The sequence below is a fragment of the Staurois parvus genome, unplaced genomic scaffold (genome assembly GCF_062004578.1).
Source record: "Staurois parvus isolate SC_StPar_1 unplaced genomic scaffold, SC_StPar_1.0 ptg003652l, whole genome shotgun sequence".
NCBI classification, from domain to species: Eukaryota; Metazoa; Chordata; class Amphibia; order Anura; family Ranidae; genus Staurois; species Staurois parvus.
In genome coordinates, this window is record NW_028321448.1 from 13,850 (window position 1) to 30,000 (window position 16,151).

General features: G+C 44.1%; 1 protein-coding gene across 1 annotated transcript in view; it reads left to right on the plus strand.

The window, feature by feature from the left end:
- Window positions 1–16,151, plus strand: part of RNF123 (ring finger protein 123) — a gene marked incomplete at its 5' end in the record, with an annotated part of 45,164 nt that overhangs the window by 11,792 nt on the left and 17,221 nt on the right. Inside the window, 13 exons of the mRNA XM_089667900.1 lie at window positions 13–105; window positions 528–601; window positions 849–966; window positions 2,019–2,118; window positions 3,453–3,514; window positions 3,935–4,006; window positions 7,083–7,203; window positions 7,296–7,397; window positions 7,488–7,594; window positions 7,686–7,878; window positions 10,021–10,166; window positions 11,629–11,712; window positions 14,718–14,825. Coding sequence (XP_089524026.1) covers window positions 13–105; window positions 528–601; window positions 849–966; window positions 2,019–2,118; window positions 3,453–3,514; window positions 3,935–4,006; window positions 7,083–7,203; window positions 7,296–7,397; window positions 7,488–7,594; window positions 7,686–7,878; window positions 10,021–10,166; window positions 11,629–11,712; window positions 14,718–14,825 — 1,380 coding nt within the window. The remainder of the gene's footprint in view (window positions 1–12; window positions 106–527; window positions 602–848; window positions 967–2,018; window positions 2,119–3,452; window positions 3,515–3,934; window positions 4,007–7,082; window positions 7,204–7,295; window positions 7,398–7,487; window positions 7,595–7,685; window positions 7,879–10,020; window positions 10,167–11,628; window positions 11,713–14,717; window positions 14,826–16,151) is intronic.

Consider the following 16,151-nt stretch of genomic DNA (forward strand, 5'->3'; position numbering starts at 1 on the left):
CTATCCCACCAGGACTACGAGATCCATGAATGCCTGAAACAGCTAATGATGTCTCTCCTCAGAGCATATCGCTTCTCTCCCATTGTCCCCGATCTGGGACTGCAGGTCAGTGTTTGCTGCCCATTAGGCACTGATATTAGTCCATATACTGATATTAGTCCAGTTATTGGGTTGTATGCTCTTGAGATGTATTCCTCCTGCCTTGTTTTATAGATTGCTACCTTATATCACTGTTTGCCCAAACTATCCTCAGTTGCTCCCAACAGTGCAGGGGGCCACAGGTGAGCTCACACATGCCAATGTGGAGTGAGTGGGGATACCCAGAAAACATGACCTATACATTGGGACCTGGGATGAGATTTGGAAATGTTGCATTATTTTTTATTTATTCCCAGACTGGAGTGACTTGGCATTTGGTAGCACTATAAAATGAAAAGCAGGAGAGCGAGTTGGATTTTGGATATATTAAGTGCTTTGTTACATTGATGAATGGCATTTCTTTTTTTTTTTTTTTTCCCCCCCCCCAGATTCACTACTTGCGCCTGACAATCGCCATCCTGAGGCACGAGAAGTCTCGGAAGTACCTGCTCAGCAATGTTCTGTATCCTTCACACTTATTATTCATGAGTCCCCTATACAGACATGAGAGCCCCACAGCATGCTGTGTGTGAGTACAGCTTCCGTGAGTGATCCAGAGCAGAGTGCCACTATCAGTGTGTCTCTCATTCTTCCCTGTTATCTCTGCGGATTTTAATGGGTATAGTTGTGACTCCCATAAATACAGCCCTTTTATAGTGGTCAGTGCTACGGACATGAAAGAACTTCATCCTTAGCTCTGCGTATTGTAGATTTGATGTCTTGCGGTCGGTAGTATTCTTCTTCATTAAGAGTCCATTGCGGGTGGAGGAGGCCGGTCTGCAGGAGCTGATCCCAACTACATGGTGGCCGAACCGATTCAACAAAGAGGTGACCCTGAGACTACAGATCATTGTCATTGGTGTCCCTACTCATTTATTCTACAATTAAATAGCTCTGACATATACCACACTGCTGTACAGAGAACACAGGGCCAGTCACATCAGTCGCTGCGCCAGAGGAGCTGACACTCTAATGTTCCCTCCCCCCACAGTCACACAATATTATTATACATTTATATAGCTCTGATATATACCGCAGCGCTGTACAGAGAACACAGAGCCAGTCACATCAGTCTCTGCGCCAGAGGAGCTGACACTCTAATGGCCCCTCCCCCACAGTCACACACTATTATTATACATTTATATAGCTCTGACATATACCACAATGCTGTACAGAGAACACTGAGCCAGTAAAATCAGTCTCTGTACCAGAGGAGCTGACACTCTAATGTCCTAGATTGTAAGCTCCCTGGATCAGGCCCTCTTATCCCTCTTGTATTGAACTGTATTGTTGCTGTATTGTCTCCCATTATATTGTACAGCGCTGAGCAAACTGTTGGCCATAAATCCTGTATAATAATAATATCCCCTCCCCCACAGTCACACACTATTATTATTATACATGTATATAGCTCTGACATATACCGCAGTTCTGTACAGAGAACACTGAGCCAGTCACATCAGTCTCTGTACCAGAGGAGCTTACACTCTAATGTCCCCTCCCCCACAGTCACACACTATTATTATTATTATACATGTATATAACTCTGACATATACCGCAGTTCTGTACAGAGAACACTGAGCCAGTCACATCAGTCTCTATACCAGAGGAGCTTACACTCTAATGTCCCCTCCACCACAGTCACATCAGTCTCTATACCAGATGAGCTTACACTGTAATGCCCCCTCCCCCACAGTCACACACTATCATTACTATACATTTCTATAGCTCTGACATATACCGCAGTGCTGTACAGAGATCACTGAGCCAGTCACATCAGTCTCTATACCAGAAGAGCTTACACTCTAATGTCCCCTCCCCCACAGTCACACACTATTATTATTATTATACATTTCTATGACTGTGATCTATTCTACAGGGAAAAGAAATAAAAGACCCGTTGGAGGAGAGTGGAGAGGAACGGCTACGGAGGAGGGCATATGAGCGTGGTTGTATGCGACTTAAAAAACGCATTGAAGGTAATGATTACACTGTTCAACAGGTAAAAAGTTTTGGGCATAAAATTAGCTAATCTTACATAATTTTGGGGTGCTGAAAACGAAAATGACCCTAAAAAATGTTGATTGGCTCTAGTTTCCATGATATATTCACCCATCTAATGACGTAAGCCATTCAAAATTATGATGCAACTTCAGCTGCATATTGCGCAATTGATACTGGTGACCAATAGAAAATGTCATGTATACTGAGATGATGCAATATTAGCCTTTAATTGCATCACTTCACTGCATAAAAGCTGCAGTATCTGTAGCTGATTGTAGTTCGACAGCGTCTTTACATTTCATTTTATGCTTATATAGGCTACTCAGTAATGCCTCGAACTTGTGTGAATAAAGCAGATAATTTCTGCTATATCTGCGGTGAAATAACTTTTATCTCACAAAAAAGGAGGATAACAGGAATGATTAAGAAAGCCTACAACTTGTATTTTGGCTGCAAGATAGGAGACCAGGACAAGAGCTGGGCACCACATATATGCTGCAATTCTTGTGGGACGGCACTGGAGCAATGGTTGAATGGAAAAAAGGCATCTATGCCTTTCGCTGTGCCAATGATTTGGAGAGAGCCAACAGATCATGTTAGTAATTGTTACTTTTGTATGGTGCCTCCAATTGTAAAAGGGCTAAATAAGAAGAAAAAGTTATCTGTGCACTATCCAAATATTCCATCGGCAATACGTCCAGTTCCTCATGGAGAGGGGCTACCAATTCCTAAAGCACCAGAATCCTTCATGGTTGAGTCAAGTGAGGAAGAACCTGAAGCGTGTAGTCACGTGCAGTTGTAAGAGATAGCCCTTTCCTCGAATACAAGAGAAAAGCCAAGAGAAGCAAAACCGACACAAACTGAAGACAAAACTAGTGAGAATCCTAAGTATTAAAATGATTCAACTTAGCTTATGGCTATAATTGTTCTTGGTAATCCTATGCAATATATTATGCCATTTAGGCTTTGTTATGTAGTCAATATCACTTGCTTTATATTTGTGGAAAGACATCTATCTATATAATTATTGTGCATTATGTAGTCATTACGCCTATAGTAGAAAACTTTCCGTTTACAGAAAAACTAGAGCCAATTGACAAATTTCATTGTTATATTTGAACTCAGAATGTGAAATTCATTAAGAAATGGATCCTTTTGTTTCCAAAACTGGCAAAAAATAAAAATTTGTTGAACAGTGTTATGTGTCTTCTAGTAAGTTGTAGTGGACAGGGGATGACCTTCGTATTTGTGGGAAGAATGTCCTTTTGGATTCTTTTCAATTTTTTTTTGTTTTGTTTTTTAATCTCAGTGGTGGAAGAGCTGCAGGTTCAGATTCTGAGGCTTTTGCTCAACAACAAGGACAAGGGAGGGGTAAGTCAGCGCCCCGGAGCTCATCCTTGTTACACATATTGTTCATCCCTTTTTGGGTGGAGCAGATGGCATAACTTGTTACTGGACTCCAATAGGGGATTTCAGTACCCCTAAGATTGGGCAATCTTTTTCCCAGTCTGTTTTCAGGTTTTTGTTGGTCTGTCAGCATTAACGCAGAAGTTTTCTGAGACCTCAGAAAAAGAGAATTGTATTACCTGTTCATCCTGTAGTAGATAGTTTGCTGATGTATTATTGCAAAAAAAAAAAGTTTTCATTATTTATGCAATCCATAGACAAAAAAGTAACAACTAAAAGATGCAATATTGTCTATTCGAGCATTGTTGGTTTAAAAACTGGGCACTTTGTGTAAACAAGGGGTTAATATGCAACCAATCACACATGGCGCTGTTTCTGTCGCAGGGAGAAGCGTCCCGCTACATCTTCCTTAACAAGTTCCGCAAATTTCTTCAGGAAAATGCCAGCAACAGAGGGGTAAGTGACCATCCCACACAAGGTTGGAAGAGCACAACCGTCTACAAATGTCTCTGTATGATGATGTGTTGAAGTCTCAATCCACTTTTGTTGAGAGTAAAAAAACCTTCCCCTCTGGGTGCTCTATGTACAATGCAAGGATTGTAACAAACTTTGTTGAAGATTCCTACCTTTTTGTTGCCCTGCAGAAATAGCTGTTTGTTTGGCAATGTGCAACTCCCTCCTCACTGGCCTGCCTCGCCACAGGCTATCCCCGCTTCAGTCGATCCTGAATACGGCTGCCAGACTCATTCACCTTTCCAACCGCTCCGTTTCCGCCACCCCCCCTTCTGCCAATCCCTCCACTGGCCTCCACCCCCCTCTGCCAATCCCTCCACTGGCTTCCGATTGCGCAACGGATAAAATTCAAAATCCTAACACTGATGTACAAAGCCGTCCACCATACTGCCCCGAACTACATCACTGACCTAATATCCAAGTACCACCCAACACGCACACTCCGCTCCTCACAAGACCTCCTTCTCTCTAGTTCCCTGGTCTCCTCCTCCCATGCCCGCCTCCAGGACTTCTCCAGGGTGTCACCCATCCTCTGGAACTCCCTGCCCCAACCCATCAGATTATCACCTACTCTCCTCTCCTTTAGGCGCACCCTGAAAACCCATCTCTTCAGGGAAGCCTACCCCACCCCCTGCTAACTTGCCAACCTCCTCCACTCTTTCTACCACCCCATCCCCCACAGCTATCTCCTCCTGTGCCACCATCCCCCCCCCCTCCTAGATTGCAAGCTGGAAAGAGCAGGGCCCTCAATCCCCTCATGTTTTGCATTGTATTGGTATTGTTCTGTCACATGTTCTGTCCCCCTCTGTAATGTACAGCGCTGAGCGAACTATTGGCGCTTTATAAATACTGTATAATAATAATAATAATGTGCAAAGTGAGTAGGAGTGACTTTATAATTATCAAGCAGCTGCTGCACTTGCAGGGTTCTAATGAGGAAAGTGGAGGGGTCTGCATCCCTTTTTTAGATATGATGTTTCTTTGGGAGTTTCTCATCAAAAAATGACATTTTTGTTGTAGAGATCCCCAAAATCTGACATAGTGCAGGCTTTTGGGAAAATCAGCCAATCACACAGGCAAGAAATGACATTTCTAGGGGGCGTTCTGTAGACCTGTGTACAGAATGCCTCCAGGCTGCCATATTGTATTGTACAGAAAATTATGGTGCTGCAGATTTGAAAAGGAAAGGTCATTTTTATTAACCTTCAATTACAATATAGTCTATTGTATGTTAATTTTTTTTTTTTTTCTATGAAAGTGGAGTTATCCTTTTAACAGTAGCCTTCTCCAGAAACACCAGAACTCTGTTTGGATGAGGTTCTGACACTTTTATATATATTTAATTTTTAATCTATTTCTATAGCAATTTTCTCCCTGGGGGCTCAAAGTATATGTGTTTGGGGTGGATGATGAGGCAGCCATCTTGGATACGCTCAGTCAGGGCTACTGTTAGAAATCATGGGGCCCCATACAGCCTAGCTGACAGAACCATGAACCGAGCCTAAGAGGCGGCTCCAGCCACACGAACAAACCACTCATCATTCATGCAACCAGAATACCTGTAAGAATGAGCCCTTAACCCCCCTGGCGGTATTCCCGAGTGTAGCTCGGGGTTAACTTTCAGTACCAGAAGCGGCAACCCCGAGCTACACTCGGGAATACACTGCAGCGCTTCTCCAGCGATCCCTGTTTAACTTACCTTGTCCTGCGCTCCCGCGATGTCCCTCCTGCAGCGTCCCCAGCCATGTCCTCCAGCTGATGCCGGCATCTGTCTTCTGGGTTCTGTTCCCTGCAAGCGTCGGGACGTACGGGGGACGGAACCGGCGGGAAATTCAAAAATGTCAAATATGTACATTCACTAAATACACTAAAATTTGATAGTATTCCATTCCTGTATCAAACCATTTCACATACATTTTGTCCCGAGTGCTTTGTCCGGCGCCCTGCCTGCATTTTTACTGTTCTTTCTGCCTGGAAACTGAGAAACGTCCATGGCGTCCAAAAAGCGTCCCTTTAGGTCAGACGCGGTTTTAGACCGGCTAGAGAACAGCGATAGTAAATCAGAACCACTTGCAGAATTGAGTGATAATGATTTGTGGGGGAAATTCCTCATCAGACACTGAAAACGATTCTGCGACTGAGCTCAGCGATGTGCGAACTTGGCGCTCTATTTCACATTTCAGTGTTTTTTGGTTTGATTATATTATTGAATTATATTTATTGTTATATTATTTTTTATGATTATTTAATATATTATAATTTATGATTTCGTGTTTCAAATTTTATCATCCCCGGGATGTTTACTAGACTCTTGTTCGGACAGATTTCAGTGAGTTATTCCTAAAAATTACAGGCCTACAATAAAAAAACAACATATTTCCATTGAAAACAATGTACCACTTTGAGCACAGAAATACTGACATACTCATGATGATGATGATATTTTTTTTTTTTTTTTTACAGCCCTGTGGGGGTTGGTGAAATATCAGGGGTCTAAACAGACACCCAACATCTCACTTTTGAGACCGAAAAAGCGATTGAGGACACAGATTCCTCAATCCTTTCTCTGCAGCCTCAGCTGCAGAGTGAATGAAAGCTCTCTGTGAATGAATGGGGAGCCTCCGTACAAACTAAAGCAAACTAAAGCATTATAAACACAGGGAGTGCCACAGAGGGACTGGTTCCAGTAACTGCACCCACTCCTGGACTCTGGGCCCCACTGTTGAACTTATGGGGCCTGGACCCTGTACAGGAGGGCAGGTGTTGTCCCCTTATCAGTTTCTCTGTGCTTGGTGGAATATCATACTGGGGTCAATTTTGTAGACAAGAACTAATTAACTTATCACCATGACTTTGGAATGTGGGAGCAAACCTGAGTACCTGGAGGAAACCTACACAAGCACAGGGAGGAAAAACAAACTCCATGCAGATGGTGTCCTAACCCTAGGACTCGAACTGAGGACCCCAGTGCTGTAAGGCAGAAGTGCTGTCCCATAAAATGGTTTAATTTATTTTCCAGAATCCCACAGTTCTCTGTCCCCCCGAATACATGGTGTGCTTCCTCCACCGTCTAATTACTGCCCTACGAGCCTGTTGGGACGAATTCCATGTCCGGAACCCCTCAGCCCGCAGCAGTGAAGGTAAAATAGAGCTCTAGCCTAGATTGCATAATGCCGTTACAAACACTGTAGGGTTCGTCTAACGCTCGTCCTTCTCGTTATTTGGCCCTCAGATGCCTATGTGCCCCCGCAGCTCTTCTACAATGGAAAGGTGGATTATTTTGACCTGCAAAGGCTCGGGGGTCTTCTATCCCACCTGAGGAAGACGCTGAAAGGTAAGGGGGGCTTTCGGTGTAAGTGAGGATGGTGAATTGTAATCATTGGTGTTGAAGATTTGAACCTCATCTCCTATGCTCTGTCCTCAGATGACTTGTCTTCCAAAGCCAACATAGTGATAGATCCATCAGAACTGCAGGCAGTCACCATGGACGACCTGGAGGAGGAAGACGAATCGGCCAGTATGACGGGACAGGTACAGGGCGAGGAGATCCATGTAAATGAGGCATTGAAGCTGACAGCATGTCTTTTAAATATTAATGCAAAGTGAATTTCCTTCTCTTTAGAGGCCTTCTGCTGCCCAGGCCATTGGGGGTGCCCTTGCCCGGCCCAGTTGGCTGAGTTCCCCAACTCTTGGGAGGGCAAACCGGTTCCTGAGCACTGCAGCGGTCAGCCTCATGAACCCACGGCGACCTCTTGGCGTTCTGGAGAAGGTGAAAGTGCGGAGTCTGAGTCTGGAGCAGCGTACGGAAGATGACAGTGAGTGTCTGGGGGGGAGGGCAGTGGTGTATTTAGGTTTTGTGCTGCCCTAGGCAACACAGAAATCAGGCCCCCCCCTGAAGAGAGAGCTGACATTGACCAACACCCCTGACTCCCACCCAAGAGAGCCTTCCACTATCACTGCCCCCCATACACCAGCCACCATCCCCCATGGTGAGAGAGACACTCACATTCACAGCTCCGGACATCCCCGGGAACAAGAGTTGGGCTGGGCATACACTGTCATGAAACCCGCAACCAGGTTCCCATGCTGCGTGTGTCCCTTCTTCCGAGGGGCAGTGCTACCCCCCCCCCCACAAAAAATGATGCCCTAGGCAAATGCCTTGTTTGCCTTGTGGTAAATACACCCCTGGGTTTGGGTTTTCGGAAAGACCCAGAATATGAAATGTAGCTGTTGAAGGATTGCATTATGTCTGGGTGCACACAGGAAAGCTGCAATATTGACATAGACCAGATGTGACGGGAGTGACTTTGGGTGGGGCGCCCATGGAACACAGCTCACTTTGGAGAGGTGGGGAGACCCCTGTCTCAGCTTCCCATATCCATATTATGTGTAAGTCACCCTGTGCCTGTTAGGGGTGCAGGGTGATCTGTCCTAATATTGGGGTGGGGGGTTGTTCATTGTTTAATGCCATGTGGTTGCATCCCATTGTTCTATTGTGTGTCTTGCTTGGGAGCCAACTATTATGGGATGTTTGTGTATTGGTTTGGTGGGGGGGTGTTTCCGGCAGCCCTCCCCCCTGATGGGACTGTCTGCTGATGTCTCTTGTTACTGGGTGTGGCTTGCCCCGCCCTGTGTCATTATGCAGGAAAGGTGGATGGTTCCCTTAAATGTATATATCTTGAATCTATTTTAAAATAAAGGAGTCTATTTCCTTGTTTCCTTGAAGACTGGTGGTGTCATCTTGTATGGTCAGCGGTGGTGTTCGAACAGGGAAGCGGTATTATAATGGAAATACCCAAGTGCAGTCGGGGTCCGGTTCCGTTACACCAGAGGTCTCCAGACTGTGGCCCGCAGGCCAAATCTGGTCCGTTGTGACCTTTTTATCTTGCCGTCTGATGTAAGAAGGGACTTTGATGGAGATGTAAGGGGGGACTACTCTAATGTAAGGGTGACTTTGACGTAAGGAGTGATGCTGCAAACCACCAGCTCAGTAGGTGTGATATGGTGTGAAAATGGCCTCAGCACTTCCTTGGTCACGCCCTCTACTGCAATAAAGCCCTAGGGGTGGTGCAAAACGCATCCGAGGCTGTGGCCTAGGAGAAACCGAGGCCTTTTTCACATTATATGACACTCTGAGCTGGTGGTGCGTGGTGTCCATCAAACTATATGACTAAATGCTAGCTGGTTGAGCTTTCGTCATGCCTGCACCCTCTTCTAGTTGTGGAACACTGGAGTGACCACTGCAGGTTACTGAGGGTTGCTCTGATGTAAGGAGGCTTTGATGGTGACTGTGCACCACAGTTTCCATTCGATCACCCTCATATTTGTTGTAGTACCTCTCCCAAGTCTTCCACCATCCAGTCATAAGTGCTCACATCTCCGAGACACTTTACCCCCAAACAAGCCCACATGTGTCAGGATGTCCCACACCCCTTATTTGGAGGATCTGGGTGAAATGTCTGAGATTGTGCAGGAAAAACTAAGTTGGTTTTAGTTCTATGGAAGAGGTGTGTTACTCCAAGATACTTGTGTGAGGTTCCATTCAGACCTATGGAGAGTTCAAACTCAATACTCTGGTTGAGTACCAAGTCTTCGGAGGACTAAATGGAGAGCGCATATGTGCAGGCCTGCAGAGCCAAGACCTTGGTGAATTGGGGGCTTGGAAATAGTGTAACGGCACTGACAGTTGCTCCACCCTTTTTTGGGCCTATTCCGGATCAGGCATTGGCCTGGCGGTCGTCCTCCACACACCCTTGAAGAATTTAATTGAGGTTTATTGAAGACTTTGGCACATTGGGTCATATTTATCATGGCATCTGATATAAAAATTGTAATACCACAGTCCCCATTCACATTTTTCTTTACATTCTGCACCTGGTCCTGATTTGAATCCGATTGGTTGTTCTGAAGCAGTACTGACAGTTCTGGCATAAGAGACTTACTATGTTTTGTTACAGTTGAAGGTCATCACGGCAATGAGGGTCTGCTGGTGGGAAGACCTCCGGAGGAGCCCGATATTCCCAGCACAGAGAACTCTCTCCTGGAGATGCTGGACGGGGTGGTCATGATGTACAACCTCAGCGTACACCAACAGCTCGGCAAGGTGAGCACCGATCTGTCCATGAACGGGACTTTGCATTGTTAGCTCTCAGTATTTACACTAATGGAGCCCCAGGATGTGGCAGGAAAACTCCCGGCCCTGAGCAGATGCAATGTTTACTGGGGTCACTGACCATTCTGTTTGGTCAGCGTTAAGTTGGGAGGTCTAATGAGCCTCTGTGACCAGATATTAACTTGGCACATCTTAACCCCTCGCCTAACGGGCACTTTTACCCCCTTCCTGCCCAGGCCAATTTTCAGCTTTCAGTGCTGTCGCACTTTCACTGACAATTGCGCGGTCATGCAACATTGTACTCCTTTGAAATTTTTACCATTTTTTTTTTAGCTTTCCTTTGGTGGGATTTATTCACCTCCTGGGTTTTTTTTTTTTTTTTTTTTTTTTTTGCTAAACAAACCAAAAACAACAAATTAAAAAAAAAAAGTTTTTTCTGTTATAAAATTTTGTAAATGAGTAATTTTTCTCCTTCACTGATGTGTGCTAATGAGGCTGCAGTGATGGGCACTGATGAGGAGGCACTGGTAGGTGGCACTGATGGGCATTGACAGGCATCACTGATGGGCACTGAAAGGCAGCACTCCTATATGGCACTGATAGGCGGCACTGACTGGCACTGATAGGAGGCACTGGTAGGTGGCACTGATGGGCATTGACAGGCATCACTGATGGGCACTGAAAGGCAGTACTTGTACCTGGCACTGATAAGCGGCACTGACTGGAACTGATAGTCATGCAACATTGTACTCATATGAAATTTTTATCATTTTTTTGAGGTAGAGCTTTCTTTTGGTGGTATTTAATCACCTCAGGGTTTTTTATTTTTTGCTAAACAAACCAAAAACAACTGAAAATGTTGAAGAACAAAATGTTTTTTCTTTGTTTCTGTTATAAAATGTTGTAAATAAGTGATTTTCTCCTTCACTGATGTGCGCTAATGAGGCTGCAGCGATGGGCACTGTTAGGCTGCACTGATAGGTGGCACTGATGGGCATTGACAGGCATCACTGATGGGCACTGAAAGGCAGCGCTCATATCTGGCACTGATAGGCGGTACTGATGAGGAGGCACTGGTAGGTGGCACTGATGGGCATTGACAGGCATCACTGATGGGCACTGAAAGGCAGCACTCATATATGGCACTGATAGGCTGCACTGATAGTTGCCACTGAAAGGCAGCTCAGATGGGCACTGATATGTGGCATTGATGTGCACTGGTAGGCACTGATATGTGGCATTGATGGGGCTACACTGATCATCAGGGCACTGATGACCAGTGTAGATGTCCCCTCTGAGGAATGCCGATTACCGACTCTCCTCTCCTCACGAGTTGTCAGCCGTGCGTCCGTCATTTCCATATATGGCCGGCGGGAGGCGATTAAAAAGCAAGGAGGCGATATGCCTGAGTATTGATAACCGACTCCACGTTGTGTGTTTTGTTTCTCTGCAGATGGTCGGTGTCTCAGATGATGTGAATGAATATGCACTGGCATTGAAGGACACTGAGGAGAAAATTAAACGCTGTCCAAAGAGGGTAAGCATGAGACCCAGGGCTGTCATTGGCAATCATGGAGCCCTGCACAGAGTACCTGAGAGGGCCCAGACATGTGTCCCCCCCCATATGCTTCAGCCGCCTCCTCCAGTATCCCCCCATAACTTTCCACAGACATCCAACCTTCCAATACACAGACACAAGTTGCAGACCAGCAGTAATAATTGAAGGGATGAGGATTAGAAATGTGAGCTGTTGGAACGGTACTAATGGAAGGCTTGCAGGGATCAGCCTGCCCTCTCACTCACTGCATTCAACTTTCCTAAACTTGGGTTGTTGCTCCTCTTCCCAGCTTTTAATATTGGATACTTTTTTAATCAATGTTTACTCCTGAATTTTATTATATTGTATGGAGGAGATCAGCTATGAAGAAAGATTAGAGGAACTGAATTTATTCTCTCTGGAGAAGAGGAGATTAAGGGGGATATGATCTCCATGTATAATACATAAGGGGGGATATGATCTTTATGTATAATACATAAGGGGGGATATGATCTCCATGTATAATACATAAGGGGGGATATGATCTCCATGTATAATACATAAGGGGGGATATGATCTTTATGTATAATACATAAGGGGGGATATGATCTCCATGTATAATACATAAGAGGGGATATGATCTCCATGTATAATACATAAGGGGGGGATGTGATCTCCATGTATAATACATAAGGGGGGATATGATCTCCATGTATAATACATAAGGGGGCATATGATCTCCATGTATAATACATAAGGGGGGATATGATCTCCATGTATAATACATAAGGGGGGTATGATCACCATGTATAATACATAAGGGGGGATATGATCACCATGTATAATACATAAGGGGGGATATGATCACCATGTATAATACATAAGGGGGGATATGATCACCATGTATAATACATAAGGGGGATATGATCTCCGTGTATAATACATAAGGGGGGATATGATCTCCGTGTATAATACATAAGGGGGGATATGATCTCCGTGTATAATACATAAGGGGGGATATGATCTCCATGTATAATACATAAGGGGGGATATGATCTCCATGTATAATACATAAGGGGGGATATGATCTCCATGTATAATACATAAGGGGGGATATGATCTCCATGTATAATACATAAGGGGGGATATGATCTCCATGTATAATACATAAGGGGGGATATGATCTCCATGTATAATACATAAGGGGGGATATGATCTCCATGTATAATACATAAGGGGGGATATGATCTCCATGTATAATACATAAGGGGGGATATGATCTCCATGTATAATACATAAGGGGGGATATGATCTCCATGTATAATACATAAGGGGGGTATGATCACCATGTATAATACATAAGGGGGGATATGATCTCCATGTATAATACATAAGGGGGCATATGATCTCCATGTATAATACATAAGGGGGGATATGATCTCCATGTATAATACATAAGGGGGGTATGATCACCATGTATAATACATAAGGGGGGATATGATCACCATGTATAATACATAAGGGGGGATATGATCACCATGTATAATACATAAGGGGGGGGGGATATGATCTCCATGTATAATACATAAGGGGGGATATGATCACCATGTATAATACATAAGGGGGGATATGATCACCATGTATAATACATAAGGGGGATATGATCTCCGTGTATAATACATAAGGGGGGATATGATCTCCGTGTATAATACATAAGGGGGGATATGATCTCCATGTATAATACATAAGGGGGATATGATCTCCATGTATAATATATAAGGGGGGGGATATGATCTCCATGTATAATACATAAGGGGGGATATGATCTCCATGTATAATACATAAGGGGGGATATGATCTCCATGTATAATACATAAGGGGGGATATGATCTCCATGTATAATACATAAGGGGGGATATGATCTCCATGTATAATACATAAGGGGGGATATGATCTCCATGTATAATACATAAGGGGGGATATGATCTCCATGTATAATACATAAGGGGGGATATGATCTCCATGTATAATACATAAGGGGGACATGATCTCCATGTATAATACATAAGGGGGGATATGATCTCCATGTATAATACATAAGGGGGGATATTGTCTCCATGTATAATACATAAGGTGGGGGGGTATGGTCTTCATGTATAATACATAAGGGGGGGGGTATATATAGATAGATAATTTGGGGGTACAAGGAGTATATACAAGGAGTCAGCCAGACTAACTATGTATGTATGTATACCCCTGAGTCTTGTTACAATGTATACCCCTGAGTCTTGTTACAATGTATACTCCTGATTCTCCTGATTATATTGCATACTCCAGGCCCTTACCTTTCTGTACACAGTATGTATGTGTCTCTCTCTCAAGCTGTATAATGTCTCCATGCATAGAGTATTGCATATTTCCCATCTACAGATGAACGATGAGCTAACACGTGTTGGGACAAAGGTCTGAACCCACCTGAGCTATCCCACCAGGAAGCTGTCATTGTGGACAGCCAGTCATAAGCAGTGGAGGTATTCCCCGCCATGCCCATTGTATGTGTGGCTGCCGGGAACGATATTGGCTGCCTGCAGTGACAGCTTCCTGGAGGGATGGCTTCAGCAGGTCTGGACTCGTGTCTGAACCCGCTTGAGCTCATCCCTAGTGAGGAGTCACAGCCCCTACCTCAAAGCTCCTCCAACAGGACTGCTGGGGGACAGGAGAGGAAAGCCACATCCCTCCACCCTAGGCATATGCTATTAGCCACTGTAGAGCCAATGTCATGCCAGCTGTGGCTCTCGCATTGTTGTAGACTAAGGTGCGCTAAAACAATGGTACTGCCAAGCCCGCCCCCAACCCCCCCCCCGCTAGCCCTATGGCAACCTGATTAGAATCATGTATGGAGACCACAGTGTGACATTTTGGACATTAAGAATATGATCACCTTCATATCTACCTGTTCGAAGTACACAGTCCTCACCTCATTCTCTGCCTTCTTCCTGTTCCAGAGGCCAGACATCATGGAAGAACTGTTGAAAAGCCAGCAAGTCTTCTCAGAAAAGTTGAATCATTTGAGCCGACGGCTTGCTTGGATAAACGTCACGATTTACTCCAAGGTAACCCTCTGCTATCCTATTGTAGAATTAACATCATCTGTTTTAGGGGGGAAAAAAAGAATGAACTTCTCTGGAGGCACCCCATGAAAAGGACAGTAGCCTCAATTCACAACACTCCCTGAAAGAGGGGAAAAATGGTGGACACATGATAGCAATTAAAACCTTGAAAGTAATGTATTCTGATTTTTCATGACAATGATCGCTGCCTTTTGCAATACGGCTGTTGGAGCGATTCATGCATAACCACTTCCAGACCGGACACTTTTACCCCCTTCCTGACCAGGGCAATTTTCAGCTTTTAGCGCTATCACACTTTGAATGACAATTGCGCGGTCATGCAACACTGTACCCAAATTAATTTTTTACCATTTTTTTGAGATAGATAAAGCTTTATTTTGGTGGTATTTATTCACCACTGGGATTTGTATTTTTTTTGCTATGTAAATGAAATGTCCAAAAATTTTGAAAAAAAGTGTTTTTTTTTAATAAAATTTTGCAAATAAATAATATTTCATCATAAATCTTAGCCAAAATTTATTCCGTTATCTTTTTAGTAAAAAAAAAAAATCCAAATTAGTTTATAAGCAAAAATTATAATTTTTAAACATTTTTTTTTTACATTTTTATTTTATTTTTTTATATTATTTTTTATTTTTTTTTTTTTTACATACTGTCACCCTAGCAGTACAATGTCACCATGGTGACACTGTACTACTTGTGAGGGGTGATGAAGATTTTTTTTTTTTTTTTACACTGGTTGCTTTTACACCCATATAGGATGTAAAAGCAATCATTTCTCTTTCTCTCTGGCTGCATTCTTGCACTCATTGAGAAGAACTGAGTGAGCTGTGATTGGTCACAGCTTGTCACATGGTACAAGGCTTTTGTGAATAGCCTTGTACCATGTGACCTCTGTGATCATTCACAGATTTCACACATAGTAAGCAATGATGTCAGAAGTGACATCTTGCTTACTACTTTGCATGTGATCACTGATTGGCCAATCAGTGATCACATGATCGGGACCTCGTACAGAGGTCCCGTCCGACGATCGGTGTTTCACTGTGTCCGGAGGACACAGTGGGCACCGGATCGCGGTGCTGCGCGCTCCCAGGGAGCGCGCACAAGCAGGGTGCGGGGAGGCCGTTTATAGATGGCCACCCGACCCTGCACTGCCACCGTCCGGCCGTTTATATACAACGGCCGGTCGGGAAGTGGATAAAGACTGTAAGACTGCAGATACTTTTAGTTGTTTCCAGGGGTCTGTATTCCAATTAGAGGGATGACACCGACTCTAAAAAAAAATTAGAAACATGGCTTGTCTGT